The sequence below is a fragment of the Kogia breviceps genome, chromosome 8 (genome assembly GCF_026419965.1).
Source record: "Kogia breviceps isolate mKogBre1 chromosome 8, mKogBre1 haplotype 1, whole genome shotgun sequence".
NCBI lineage: Eukaryota > Metazoa > Chordata > Mammalia > Artiodactyla > Physeteridae > Kogia > Kogia breviceps.
This window is the reverse complement of record NC_081317.1, coordinates 10,219,217-10,234,591: the sequence shown is the minus strand read 5'-3', so window position 1 is coordinate 10,234,591 and position 15,375 is coordinate 10,219,217. Positions and strand designations below refer to the sequence as shown.

The 15,375-nt window shown below is 41.3% G+C and overlaps 1 protein-coding gene across 8 annotated transcripts in view; it reads right to left on the bottom strand.

Annotated features, from left to right (window-relative positions):
• SCAI (suppressor of cancer cell invasion) overlaps nt 1-15,375 on the bottom strand; it is a 133,420-nt gene that overhangs the window by 70,085 nt on the left and 47,960 nt on the right. Inside the window, exon 1 of one of the 8 annotated variants that reach the window (XM_067040102.1) lies at nt 70-104. The exons of the other annotated variants lie outside the window; for them this stretch is intronic. Within the exon in view, the coding sequence (XP_066896203.1) occupies nt 70-92 (23 nt within the window). The 5' untranslated portion in view covers nt 93-104. Of the gene's footprint in view, nt 1-69; nt 105-15,375 lie in introns of those variants that run through there. 8 annotated transcript variants of the gene reach the window in all.

The following is a 15,375-nucleotide window of genomic DNA, read 5'->3' as shown; positions in this document are numbered from 1 at the left end:
AGGACCTTGTGGTTTATCTGTTTTTGTTTTTGCTTTTTTTAATGTCGGTTCATTGGTTTATTTATTTACTTTTGGCTGTGTTGGGTCCCCATTTCCGTGCGAGGGCTTTCTCCAGTTGCGGCAAGCGGGAGCCACTCTTCATCGTGGTGCGCAGGCCTCTCACTATCGTGGCCTCTCTCGTTGCGGAGCACAGGCTCCAGATGCACAGGCTCAGCAGTTGTGGCTCACGGGCCTAGTTGCTACGTGGCATGTGGGATCTTCCCAGACCAGGGCTCGAACCCATGTCCCCTGCATCGGGAGGCAGATTCTCAACCACTGCGCCACCAGGGAAGCCCGGTTTATCTGTTTTATATGTAGTAGTTTTTATCTGCCAATCACAAACTCCTAATTTACCCTCCCACCTTTCCCCTTTGGTAACCATAAATTTGTTGGTTTTTTTTTCACTATGTCTGTGAGTCTGTTTCTGTTTTGTAAATAAGTTCATTTGTATCATTTTTTAGATTCCACACATAAGTGATATCATATGATATCTGTCTTTGTCTGACTTACTTCACTTAGTATGATAATCTCTAGGTTCATTCATGTTGCTGCAAATGGCATTATTTCATTCTTTTTTATGGTTGAGTAATATTCCATGGTATATATATACCACATCTTTTATCCATTCATCTTTCGCTGGACATTTAGGTTGCTTCCATGTCCTGGCTATTGTAAATAGTGCTGTGATGAACATTGGGGTGCATGCATCGTTTTGAATTTAGAGTCTGCTCCAGCTACATGCCCAGGAATTGGACTTCTGGATCATATGCCAACTCTATTTTTAGTTTTTTAAGGAACTTCCATACTGTTCTCCATAGTGGCTGCACTATTAATGTGATTATATTTCTATCAAACAGATATAAAGCTGTCAATATTCATAGATGATACAAACCTCTCCATAGAAATTTCAAAAGAACCTACAGATAAATTATTAGAATTAACCAGTGAATTTAGCAAAGTTGCTAGATATAAGGTGAATTATAAAAAGGCAACTGGAAAGGGGACCTTCAAGATGGCAGAGGAGTAAGACGTGGAGATCACCTTCCTCCCAACAAATACATCAAAAATATATCTACACGTGGAACAACTCCTACAGAACACCTACTGAATGCTGGCAGAAGACCTCAGACTTCCCAAAAGGCAAGAAACTCCCCAGGTACCTGGGTAGGGCAAAAGAAAAAAGAAAAAACAGAGATAAAATAGGGACAGGACCTGCACCTCTGGTAGGGAGCTGTGAAGGAGGAAAGGTTTCCACACACTAGGAAGCCCCTTCACTAGTGGAGACGGGGGCAGGGTACGCAGGGGGGAAGCTTTGGAGCCACGGAGGAGAGCGCAGCAATAGGGGTGCAGAGGGCAAAGTGGAGAGATTCCTGCACAGAGGATCAGTGCCGACCAGCCTGAGAGGCTTGTCTGCTCACCCACTGGGACGGGTGGGGGCTGGGAGCTGAGGATCGGGCTTCGGAGGTCAGACCCCAGGGAGAGGACTGGGGTTGGCTGTGTGAACACTGCCTGAAGGGGGCTACTGCACCACAGCTAGCTGGGAGGGAGTCCAGGAAAAAGTCTGGAACTGCCTAAAAGGCAAGAGACCATTGTTTCGGGGTGCATGAGGAGAGGGGATTCCTTCCTTGTCTGCCCAAAGAAGGCAGAGCACTGCCTAAATGAGCTTCAGAGATGGGTGCGAGCTGCGCTATCAGCTCGGACTGCAGAGATGGCCATGAAATGTTAACGCTGCTGCTGCAACCACCAAGAATCCCACTATCCACACCTCCCTGTGAGGCTGTGCAGCCCGTCACTGCCAGGGTCCCATGACCCAGATACAAATTCCCCAGGAGAACACAAGGCAGGCCTCAAGCTGTTGCAACGTCATGCTGGCCTCTGCCACCACAGGCTTGCACTGTATGCCAATTATAACTACAGTACCCCTCCCTCCCCTTGGCCTGAATGAGCAAGAGCCCCCTAATCAGCTGCTGCTTTAACCACATCCTATCTGGGTGGGAACAGATGCCTGAGGGCAACCTACACACAGAGGCAGGGCCAAATCCAAAGCTGAACCCCAGGATCTGTGCAGAGAAAGAAGAGAAAGGGAAATCTCTCCCAGCAGCCTCAGGAGCAGCGGATTAAATCCCCACAATTAACGTGATGTACCCTGCATCTGTGGAATACCTAAATAGACAACAAATCATTCCAAAATTGAGGCGGCAGACTTCGGGAGCAACTGTAGACTAGGTGTTTGCTGTCTGCGACTGATTTGTTTCTGATTTTTATGTTTACCTTAGTACAGTTTTTAGTGCTTGTTATCATTGGTGGATTTGTTTATTGGTTTGGTTGCTCTCTTCTTCTTTTTTTAAAATTATTATTTTTGTTTTTTTAATTTTAATAATTTTTTTTCTTTCTTTTTTTCCCCCTTTCCATGTGGCTGACAGGGTCTTGTTGCTCCGGCCTGGTGTCAGGCCTGAGCCTCTGAGGTGGGAGAGCCGAGTTCAGGACATTAGACTACCAGAGACCTCCCAGCCCCACATAACATCAATTGGTGAGAGGTTTCCCAGAGATCTCCATCTAAACACTAAGACCCAGCTCCACCCAATGATCAGGAAGCTCCAGTGCTGGACGCCCCATGCCAAGCAACTCGCATGACAGGAATACAACCCCAGCATCAGCAGAGAGGCTGCCTAAAATCATACTAAGTTCACAGACACCCCAAAAACACATCACTGGACACAGCCCTGCCCACCAGAAAGACAAGATCCAGCCCCACCCACCAGAACACAGGCACCAGTCCCCTCCACCAGGAAGCCTACACAAGCCACTGAACCAACCTCACCCACTGGGAGGAGACACCAAAAGCAACGGGAACTATGAACCTGCAGCCTGCGAAAAGGAGACACCAAACACAGTAAGTTAAAATGAGAAGACAGAGAAATATGCAGCAGATGAAGAGGCAAGGTAAAACCCCACTGGACCAAACAAATGAAGAGGAAACAGGCAGTCTACATGAAAAAGAATTCAGAGTAATGACAGTAAAGATGATCCAAAATCTTGGAAATAGAATGGAGAAAATACAAGAAATGTTTAACAAGGACCGAGAAGAACTAAAGAGCAAACAACAATGATGAACAACACAATAAATGAAATTAAAAGTTCTCTAGAAGGAATCAACAGCAGAATAACTAGGCAGAAGAACAGATGACCTGGAAGACAAAATAGTGGAAATAACTACCACAGAGCAGAATAAAGAAAAAAGAATGAAAAGAATTGAGTACAGTCTCAGAGACCTCTGGGACAACATTAAACACACCAACATTTGAATTATTGTGGTCCCAGAAGAAGAAGAGAAAAAGAAAGGGTCTGAGAAAATATTTGAAGAGATCATAGTTGAAAACTTCCCTACTATGGGAAAGGAAATAGTCAATCAAGTCCAGGAAGTGCCGAGAGTCCCATACAGGATAAACCAAGGAGAAATACTCCAAGACACATATTAAGCAAACTATCAAAAATTAAATACAAAGAAAAAATATTAAAAGCATCAAGGGAAGAGCAACAAATAACATACAAGGGAATCCCCATAAAGTTAATAGCTGATCTTTCAGCAGAAACTCTGCAAGCCAGAAGGGAGTGGCAGGACATATTTAAAGAGATGAAAGGGAAAAATCTACAACCAACATTACACTACCCAGCAAGGATCTCATTTAGATTTGACAGAGAAATTAAAACCTTTACAGGCAAGCAAAAGTGAAGAGAATTCAGCACCACCAAACCAGCTTAAAGGAACTTCTCTAGGCAGGAAACACAAGAGAAGGAAAAAACCTACAAAAAGAAACCCAAAACAACTAAGAAAAAGGTAATATGAACATACATATCAATAATTACCTTAAATGTAAATGGTTTAAAGCTCCAACCAAAATACACAGACTGCCTGAATAGATACAAAAACAAGCCCCATATATATGCTGTCTACAAGAGACCCACTTCAGACCTAGGGACACATACAGACTGAAAGTGAGGGGATGAAAAAAGATGTTCCATGCAAATGGAAATCAAAAGAAAGATGGAGTAGCAATTCTCATAGCAGACAAAATAGACTTTGAAATAAAGACTATTACAAGAGACAAAGGACACTACATAGTGATCAAGGGATCAATCCAAGAAGAAGATATAACAATTGTAAATATTTATGCACCTAACATAGGAGCACTTCAATACATAAGGCAAATGCTAACAGCCACAAAAAGGGAAATCAACAGTAACACAATAATAGTAGGGGACTTTATTTAACACCCCACTTTCACCAGCAGACAGATCACGCAAAATGAAAATAAATAAGGAAATACAAGCTTTAAATGACATATCAAACAAGATGGACTTAATTGATATTTATAAGACTTTCCATCCAAAAACAACAGAAGACACTTTCTTCTCAAGTGCTCATGGAACATTCTCCAGGATAGATCACTTCCTGGGACACAAATCAAGCCTTGGTAAATTTAAGAAAATTGAAATTGTATCAAGTACCTTTTCTGACCACAACGCTATGAGACTAGATATCAATTACAGGAAAAAAAACTGTAAAAAATACAAACATATGGAGGCTAAACAATATGCTACTAAATAACCAAGAGATAACTGAAGAAATCAAAGAGGAAATCAGAAAATACCTAGAAACAAATGACAACGAAAACTCGATGACCCAACACCTATGGGATGCAGCAAAAGCAATTTTAAGAGGGAAGTTTATAGCAATACAATCCTACCTCAAGAAACAAGAAAAATCTCAAATAAATAACTTAACCTTAAACCTGAGCAAATAGAGAAAGAACAAAAAAAACCCCAAACATAGCAGAAGGAAAGAAATCATGAAGATAAGATCAGAAATAAATGAAAAAGAAATGAAAGAAACAAAAGCAAAGATCAATAAACTAAAATCTGGTTCTTTGAGAAGATAAACAAAATTGATAAACCATTAGCCAGACTCATCAAGAAAAGACAGGAGAAGACTCAAATCAACAGAATTAGAAATGAAAAAGAAGTAACTGACACTGCAGAAATACAAAGGATCATGAGAGATTACTACAAGTAACTATATGCCAACAAAATGGACAACCTGGAAGAAATGGACAAATTCTTAGAAAAGCACAACCTTCTGAGACTGAACCAGGAAGAAATAGAAAATATAAACAGACCAATCACAAGCACTGAGATTGAAACTTGTGATTAAAAATCTTCCAACAAACCAAAGCCCAGGACCAGGTGGATTTACAGGTGAATTCTATCAAACATTTAGAGAAGAGCTAACACCTATCCTTCTCAAAGTCTTCCAAAATATAGCAGAGAGAGGAACAATCCCAAACTCATTCTACGAGGCCCCCATCACCCTGATACCAAAACCAGACAAAGATGTCACAAAAAAGAAAACTACAGGCCAATATCACTGATGAACACAGATGCAAAAATCCTCAACAAAATACTAGCAAACAGAATCCAACAGCATATTAAAAGGATCATACACCATGATCAAAGTGGGGTTTATCCCAGAAATGCAAGGATTCTTCAATACATGCAAATCAATCAATGTGATACACCATGTTAACAAACTGAAGGATAAAAACCATATGATAATCTCAGTAGAAGCAGAAAAAGCTTTTGACAAAATTCAACACCCATTTATGATAAAAACTCTCCAGAAAATGGGCATAGAGGGAACCTACCTCAACATAATAATGGCCATATATGACAAACCCACAGCCAACATCGTTCTCAATGGTGAAAAACTGAAACCATTTTCTCTAAGATCAGGAACAAGACAAGGTTGCCCACACTCACTGCTATTATTATTATTATTTTTGTGTGTGTGTGGTACGCAGGCCTCTCACTGTTGTGGCCTCTCCCGTTGCGAAGCACAGGCTCCGGACGTGCAGGCTCAGCGGCCACGGCTCACGGGCCCAGCCGCTCCGCGGCATGTGGGATCTTCCTGGACCAGGGCACAAATTCATGTCCCCTGCATTGGCAGGTGGACTCTCAACCACTGCGCCACCAGGGAAGCCCCTCACTGCTATTATTCAACAAAGTTTTGGAAGTTTTAGCCACAGCAATCTGAGAAGAAAAAGGTATAAAAGCAATCCAAATCAGAAAAGAAGAAGTAAAACTGTCACTGTTTACAGATGACATGATACTATACATAGAGAATCCTAAAGATGCCACCAGAAAACTACTAGAGCTAATCAATGAATGTGGTAAAGTTGCAGGATACAAAATTAATGCACAGAAACCTCTTGCATTCCTATACACTAATGATGAAAAATCTGAAAGAGAAATCAAGGAAACACTCCCATTTACCATTGCAACAAAAAGAATAAAACACCTAGGAATAAACTTACCTAAAGAGACAAAAGACCTGTATGCAGAAAACTACAAGACACTGATGAAAGAAATTAAAGATGATACCAACAGATGGAGAGATATACCATGTTCTTGGATTGGAAGAATCAACATTGTGAAGATGACTATACTACCCAAAGCAATTTACAGATTCAATGCAATCCCTATCAAACTACCAATGGCATTTTTCACAAAAATGAACAAAAAAATTTTGTTTTGTTCAAACAAAAAAAATTTACACAATTTGTATGGAAACACAAAAGACCCCAAATAGCCAAAGCAATCTTGAGAAAGAAAAACGGAGCTGGAGGAATCAGACTCCCTGACTTCAGACTACACTACTAAGTTACAGTAATCAAGACAGTATGGTACTGGCACAAAAACAGAAATATAGATCAATGGAACAGGACAGAAAGCCCAGAGATAAACCTACGCACAAATGGTCACCTTATCTTTGATAAATGAGGCAAGAGTATACAATGGAGAAAAGACAGCCTCTTCAATAAATGGTGCTGGGAAAACTGGACAGCAAACTGGACAGCTACATATAAAAGAATGAAATTAGAACACTCCCTAACACCGTATACAAAAATAAACTCAAAATGGATTAAAGACCTACATGTAAGGCCAGACACTATCAAACTCTTAGAGGAAAACATTTGGCAGAACACTCTATGACATAAATCACAGCAAGATCCTTTTTGACCCACCTCCTAGAGAAATGGAAATAAAAACAAAAAATAAACAAATGGGACCTAATGAAACTTCAAAGCTTTTGCACAGCAAAGGAAACCATAAACAAGACGAAAAGACCACCCTCAGAATGGGAGAAAATATTTGCAAACGAAGCAACTGACAAAGGATTAATCTCCAAAATATACAAGCAGCTCATGCAGCTCAATAACAAAAAAACAAACAACCCAATCCAAAAATGGGCAGAAGATGTAAACAGACATTTCTCCAAAGAAGATATACAGATTGCCGACAAACACATGAAAGGATGCTCAACATCACTAACACTGGAGAAATGCAAACCAAAACTGCAATGAGGGGCTTCTCTGGTGGCGCAGTGGTTGAGAGTCCGCCTGCCGATACAGGCGACACGGGTTTGTGCCCCGGTCCGGGAAGATCCCACATGCCGCGAAGCGGCTGGGCCCGTGAGCCGTGGCCACTGAGTCTGCGCGTCCGGAGCCTGTGCTCCACAGCGGGAGAGGCCACAACAGTGAGAGGCCCGCGTACCACACAAGAAAAAAAGAAAAGAAACTGCAATGAGGTATCACCTCACACCAGTCAGAATGGCCATCATCAAAAAATCTACAATCAATAAATGCTGGAGAGGGTGTGGAGAAAAGGGAACCCTCTTGCACTGTTGGTGGGAATGTAAATTGATACAGCCACTATGGAGAACAGTATGGACGTTCCTTAAAAAACTAAAAATAGAACTACCATATGAACCCACAATCCCAATACTGGGCATATGCCCTGAGAAAACCATAATTCAAAAAGAGTCATGTACGGGCTTCCCTGGTGGCGCAGTGGTTGAGAATCCGCCTGCCGATGCAGGGCACGTGGGGTCGTGCCCTGGTCCAGGAGGATCCCACATGCCGCAGAGTGGCTGTGCCCGTGAGCCATGGCCACCGCTGGGCCTGAGCGTCCCAAGCCTGTGCTCCACAGCAGGAGAGGCCACAGCAGTGAGAGGCCTGCGTACCGCCAAAAAGAAAAAAAAGAGAGTCATGTACCACAACGTTCATTATGGCACTATTTACAATAGCCAGAACATGGATGCAACCTAAGTGTCCATTGACAGATGAATGGACAAAGAAAATGTGGCATATATATACAATGGAATATTACTCAGCCATAAAAAGAAACGCAATCGAGTTATCTGTAGTGAGGTGGATGGACCTAGAGTCTGTCATACAGAGTGAAGTAAGTCAGAAAGAGAAAAACAAATACTGTATGCTAACACATATATATGGAATCTAAAAAAAAAAAAAAGGTTCTGACGAACCTAGGGGCAGGACAGGAATAAAGACACAGACATAGGGAATGGACTTGAGGACAAGGGGAGGGGGAATGGTAAGCTGGGACAAAGTGAGAGAGTTGCACTGACATATATACACTACCAAAGGTAAAATAGATAGCTAGTGGGAAGCAGCTGCATAGCACAGGGAGGTCAGCTCGGTGCTTTGTGACCACCTAGAGGGGTGGGATAGGGAAGGTGGGAGGGAGATGCAAGAGGGAGGGGATATGGGGATATATGTATACATATAGCTGATTCACTTTGTTATACAGCAGAAACTAACACAACACTGTAAAGCAATTATACTCCAATAAAGATATTTTTTTAAATTAAAAAAGTAAAAAGGCAACTGTAATCCTAAATCCTAAGAACAAATAATTAGAAAGTGAAACTTTAAAGAAAATTATACCATTGACATTAGCACCAAATAATATCAAATAACTAAGAATAAATATAATGCAGATGTGTAAGACCTCATCACAGAAGACTGTAAAACTCTAAGAGGTAAATTAAAGAAAAATTAATAGAAAATTAAGAATATGCCATTTTTTTTTTACTGGAAGCTTGAAAATTATAAACCCATCAATTCTCCCTAAATTGGTCTATAGATTTAATGCAGTACTAATCAAAATCTTAATAAACTTATTCACATTTGTGGTAATGGACAAGTTGATTCTATAATTTATATGGAAATGCCAAGACCCAACAGCAGCTAAATTAATCTTGAAGAACAAGATGGGAAAACTTACTCCACTGGATAGCAAAAATTTTATAAAGTTCCAGGATTGAAGACTGTGGTATTGGTGCAGGAAGAGAAAAGCAGACCAGTATGACAGAATAGAGTTGAGAAATGACCCACAAGTAAACAGATACTCAATTTATAACAAAGGTAGCAGTGTAAAAGAACGAGAAAAAATAGTTTATAAAAAGAAAAAACAGAAGAAAAGAAAGGAAGAGAAAAAGAGCTAGTGTGGGGTCAACTGGATATCTAAATTAAAAGAAAAAACATGAATCTTGAGTCCTACTTATGTCATACACAAAAATAAATTCTAGGTATACTGTGGACATAAATGTAAAAGGTAAAATAAAGTAGTACTTATATGATAATATAAGACGCTATCTTTATGACCATGGGGTAAAAACTGATTTCTTAAACAGATCAAAAAAAGTACTCATCATGAAGGAAAAACTACAATTTAAAAAACCAAGAATGTGTTGTGTTGCTCAAAAGACACCGTTAAGAAAGTGAAAAGACAAGCCACAGAGTAAAAGAAGATGCTTGCAATATATATATTTGACAAAGGACTTGTAACCAAAGTAATAAATGAAGAGCCCCTATAAATCAGCAAGAAAAAACAATCAATCCAATAAAAAAGGAGACGGTGGGCAAAAGGCTTGAATAGACACTTCACAAAGGGGATGGCCAAACGAAAGGGTGCTGAGTTTCATTAGCTGTCAGAGAAATGCAAAGTAACGCCAAATGACACATCTACCAGAATGTCTTGAATAGTTTTTAAAAGCCTGACAATCCCACATGTTGGAAGAACGTGCAGGACCAAGAGCTACTAGAAAACTAGTTAGCAGTATCTACTAATGTGTACTCAGCAACTAGGAAAATATATCAACAGATATGTACCGTGTGTGCACCAAAAGACATTTACAAGTATGTTCACAGAAGTAAAATTTGTAACTGCCAAAATCTGGAAGCAATCAAGTATCTATCAATAATGAAATAGATAAATAGGTGGAATATTATAGTATAATGAAAATGAATGCACTACAGCCACCTGCAACAACATGGATGGACCCAGCATAATGCTAAGTGAAAGGAAGCAGACCCAAAAGAACACATATCATATGACTCCAATACACAAGCACAAAACAGATAAAATTAGACCTTGGTATTTGACAGACTGATCAAGATAATGGTTACTTTTAGGGAGAAGGCAGGAAATAAGAGGAATGCTAAAAATATTTTATTTTTTGACCTGGAGTTAACATTGTAAAAATTCATTAAGCCATACATTTATTATGTATAAAGAAAGAAGGAAGAGGGAGGACAAACACCAGACTCAGGTGGTTTTTAAAAGTAAGTTTTGGGCTTCCCTGGTGGTGCAGTGGTTGGGAGTCCGCCTGCCGGTGCAGGGGACGCAGGTTCGTGCCCCGGTCCGGGGGGATCCCACATGCCGCGGAGTGGCTGGGCCCGTAGGCCATGGCCGCTAAGCCTGCGCGTCCAGAGCCTGTGCTCTGAAAAGGGAGAAGCCACAACAGTGACAGGCCCGCGTAACGTAAAAAAAAAAACCAAAAAGTAAGTTTTACAGGGGCTTCCCCGGTGGCTCAGTGGTTAAGAATCCGCCTGCTAATGCAGGGGACATGGGTTTGAGCCCTGGTCCAGGCAGATCTCACATGCCACGGAGCATCTAAGCCCGTGTGTCACAGCTACTGAGCATGGGCTCTAGAGCCCGCAAGCCACAACTACTGAAGCCAGTGTGCCACAACTACTGATTCCACATGCTGCAACTACTGAAGCCCACACGCCTAGAGCCCGTGCTCCACAACAAGAGAAGCCACCGCAATGAGAAGCCCACGTACTGCAACGAAGAGTAGCCCCCACTCGCCACAACTAGAGAAAGCCCGTGCGCAGCAGCGAAGACCCAACACAGCTAAAAATAAAATAAAATTTAAAAAGTAAGTTTTACCAAACGTTTGAAAAATGTAACACTGAATATACTTCCTTTCCAAGATTCATTTTAATAAAGCTAATATAATTTTGACACCAAGGGCAAAAGAAGGGCCATACAAAAAAGCAGAATAGGGGCTTCCCCGGTTGGCGCGGTGGTTGAGAGTCCGCCTGCCGATGCGGGGCACGCGGGTTCGTGCCCCCGTCCGGGAGGACCCCACATCCCACGGAGCGGCTGGGCCCGTGAGCCATGGCTGCTGCGCCTGCGCCTCCAGAGCCTGTGCTCTGCAACAGGAGACTCCACAGCAGTGAGAGGCCCGCCTACCGCAAAAAAAAAAAAAAAAAAAAAAAAAAAAAGCAGACTAGGGCTTCCCTGGTGGCGCAGTGGTTGAGAATCCGCCTGCCGATGCAGGGGACACGGGTTCGTGCCCCGGTCTGGGAAGATCCCACATGCCGCGGAGCGGCTGGGCCCATGAGCCATGGCCGCTGAGCCTGCGCGTCCGGAGCCTGTGCTCCGCAACGGGAGAGGCCCACGTACCACAAAAAAAAATAAATAAATAAAAGCAGAATAACAAGACAAAGTTCATATTATATAAACAGTTGTTACTGCCTCAAATGTTTGTAATGTTAATAGATTATGGATAATTGAAATTTTAATATAAAGCAGCGAACACAATTTCACTGGTTTACTACAAAATAAATGGTAAATTAAGACATGAATGAAATATGTAGGTGTCTATATCAATTATTTGGGGAAAATATATAATATATGGTAATCTATAAACATTAGTTCTGTAGACATTTATGGGAAGCATATGTGTAAACATACCACATGGGTAACAATAAAAGATGATACAAAGAAAAGGACATATTTTGTTGTGGGTTAAATTGTGTCACCCCACAAAAAAAAAAGATATGTTGAACTCCTTACCCCTTGTACTGTCAATGTAAACTTATTTGGAAATAGAATGTTTGCAGATATAATTAGGATGTAAGTTAACATGAGGTCATATTGGAATAGAGTGAGCCCTTAATCCAATATGACTGGTATCCTTATAAGCTGAGGAAAAAAGAGACAGTGACAGACACCCACAGAGAGGAGAATGCCATGTGAAGACACAGACACAGAGGGAAGAGAGCCAAATGAAGAAGAGACAGAGGTTGGAATTATGTAGCTACAAGCCAAGGAACCGCCAGAAGCTAGACAAGAGGCATGGAACAGATTCTCCCTCTGAGCTTCAAAAAAGTAACCAATTCTGCCAATACCCTAACTTTGGACTTATGGCCTCCTGCAGTATGAGAGCACAAATTTCTCTTGTTGTAAACAACCTAGTTTGTGGTAATTTATTACAGCGGCCTTAGGACACCAATCCATATGTGATACAGTCCTAACACAGATTACAAAATAGGCACAGGAGCATAAGAGCACTGAATGCACACAACTGCTCAAAGACTTGTTCTGCTAAGTACAGAGAGCATCTGGCAAATTACTGACCTGCTTTGTTGACAGTTTCTTTTTAAAGTAAGTCTTGATAAAAGCAACAAGAGAAACTGCTATTCTGGACTGAATTCTAAGTAAATGGTGGGCAATACAAAAGCATGAAAGAAATCTATGCAGAGTCACAACAGCAGCAGAAAGGGCCTCAGAATAAGACAGAAGAAGCATTCCTGTTCCAAACACTTTCTAGTTTTGTGACTGTAAACAAACAAAATTTTAGCTAACACTGAGCTGCACACTTTTAATCCACAAAAACAAGCAATTTACACTTGTTCTGTTACCTCAGATAACTGCTGTGAAGACAGGTGTGAAAGAAGTCTGAAAACACTATATAATGTACAATACCACCATCATTATTATTCTGCAGTTTAGTGATATTTCAAAAAGATAGGGAATGACCCTGTGATTAGACCTAAAAGGGAAATAGGCCAAGAAAAGAATGGAAGTACACAGGAAATGAAACCAAAGTATAATAAAAAAGATTTATTCTGACAAAGTAGAGAAGATATTTATAGAAATCACATGGTAGGAAAGAGACATTTTCTTATGCATTCAGATTTTTTTAAAGATAGGTAAAAGAGATGGAATGGCTATATAATTAGGCATCAGCATTAGAGAGTCTCACACATATGTTTTCTCAGCTATAAAAATGGAATATTAATAATAGCTTCCTCATAAAGCTGTTGGACAATAAAATGAACTAATGGATATAAAATTGCCCTGTAAATTATAGTGTACTTTAAAATTATTAGTTGTAAAATTGTTATAAATGTACTCAAAACAGAGCATAAATTGAAAAATAGCAAGTACAAAACAATGTTGAATGTGTGTGCATATGTGGGGGGTGATTATGACAGTTTTGCTATATTCAATGAAAAAGGAACAAGAAGCTACTGCTTCAGATGGCATTCCTATAATAGGAAGCAAATAGAATGCAAAGCATCTTCACATACCAAAGAGAGCAGAAAAATATCCTGAATTATATACAAATTATTTTCTGAAACAATTTTTCTGACTTACTCCAACATGCAATTGAAGTTAAGTCTCAAGCTATAATAACAATTCTAAGAGAAATGCATAGGTACCAAACTGCTCATGGTTCAATACAGAAAGAGACTGAATGAACCGAGGGCAAAGAGGGGTTAAGAAAAAAAAGCCAAAAGAGGGAAGGCATGGAGCAGAGGTGATATACAGACATATAGCCAGAAGGCCATTTGTAAGATATTGTCCAGGAGACTATACAGATATCATTTTGCCTACCAAATGTGGAGAAACAGAAGTTTTTACCTAATACATCTGCATATGCAAATTCCAGTACATATTCAACTGAGACATAGCACACAGCCTAACAGAAAGGAAAGGAAGCCTGTCACTCAGTTAGCCATCTAAAAAGAACAACTATCAGGACTTCCCTGGTGGTGCAGTGGTTAGGAGTCCACCTGCCAATGCAGGACATGGGTTCGATCCCTGGTCTGGAAGGATCCCACATGCCATGGAGCAACTAAGCCTGTGTGCCATGACTGCTGAGCCTGCACTCTAGAGCCTGCGAGCCATGACTGCTGAGCCCTCGTGCCACAGCTACTGAGGCCCACGTGCCTGGAATTCGTGCTCTGCAACGGGAGAAGCCATCGCAATGAGAAGCCCGTGCACCGTAATGAAGAGCAGCCCCCGCTCACCGCAACTAGCCCACGCACAGCAATGAAGACCCAACGTAGCCAAAAATAAATAAATTTTTAAAAATAAAATGAAAAGAACAACTATCAACAAGATACATGCAAAGACTACATATGAAGCTAATGGGGCAGGAAACACAAAACTATGCAAAATGAAAGAAAGTAACAAATATTTATGCCCTGGAGAATGATGTGAGGAAACATGACTTGAAGCATCCTGGGGCTAATAAATCATAAAAACTGTTTTGGGTGGAAAATCCACAGAGTCAGCGGTCAAATACTACGTAGATCAATTTAAAGGGCCATTTACTCACAACACAAAAACTCGAGAGGGAACAAGACGTTCAGGCAAGAGTCTCAATCAGCTACCACGACACTACTCCTATTCAGTAGGTAAAGAAGCGCAGGCCACACAGACTTTTCCTTTTTTTTTTTTTTTTTTTTTTTTGGTGGTACGCGGACCTCTCACTCTTGTGGCCTCTCCCGTTGCGGACGTGCAGGCTCAGCGTCCATGGCTCACGGGCCCAGCCGCTCTGCAGTATGTGGGATCTTCCCAGACTGGGGCACGAACCCGTGTCCCCTGCATTGGCAGCATTGGCAGGCGGACTCTCAACCACTATGCCACCAGCGAAGCCCCTTTTTTCTTTTTATAATTAATTTTTATTGGAGTATAGTTGCTTTACAATGCAGACTTTTCCTTCTTAATCACATACAAAGATAGCAGCAGCAGCAGCCAAAGGTCACATAGACAATACGCTAAACAGGTACTATGGGGACTTCCCTGGTGGTCGAGTGGGTAAGACTGTGCTCCCAATGCAGGGGGCCCAGGTTTAATCCCTGGTCAGGAAACTAGATCCCACATGCCGCAGCTAAGAAGGCTGCATGCCGCAATTAAGAAACCCACATACCACAACTAAGAGTCCACACGCCGCAACAAAGAAGCCTGCATGCCACAACTAAGAGTCCACATGCTGCAATGAAGAAGTCTGCATGCCACAACTAAAGAGCCCTCATGCCGCAACGAAGATCCCGCATGCCGCAACAAAGACCCGGTGTAGCCTAAATAAATAAATAAATAATAAATTAGCAA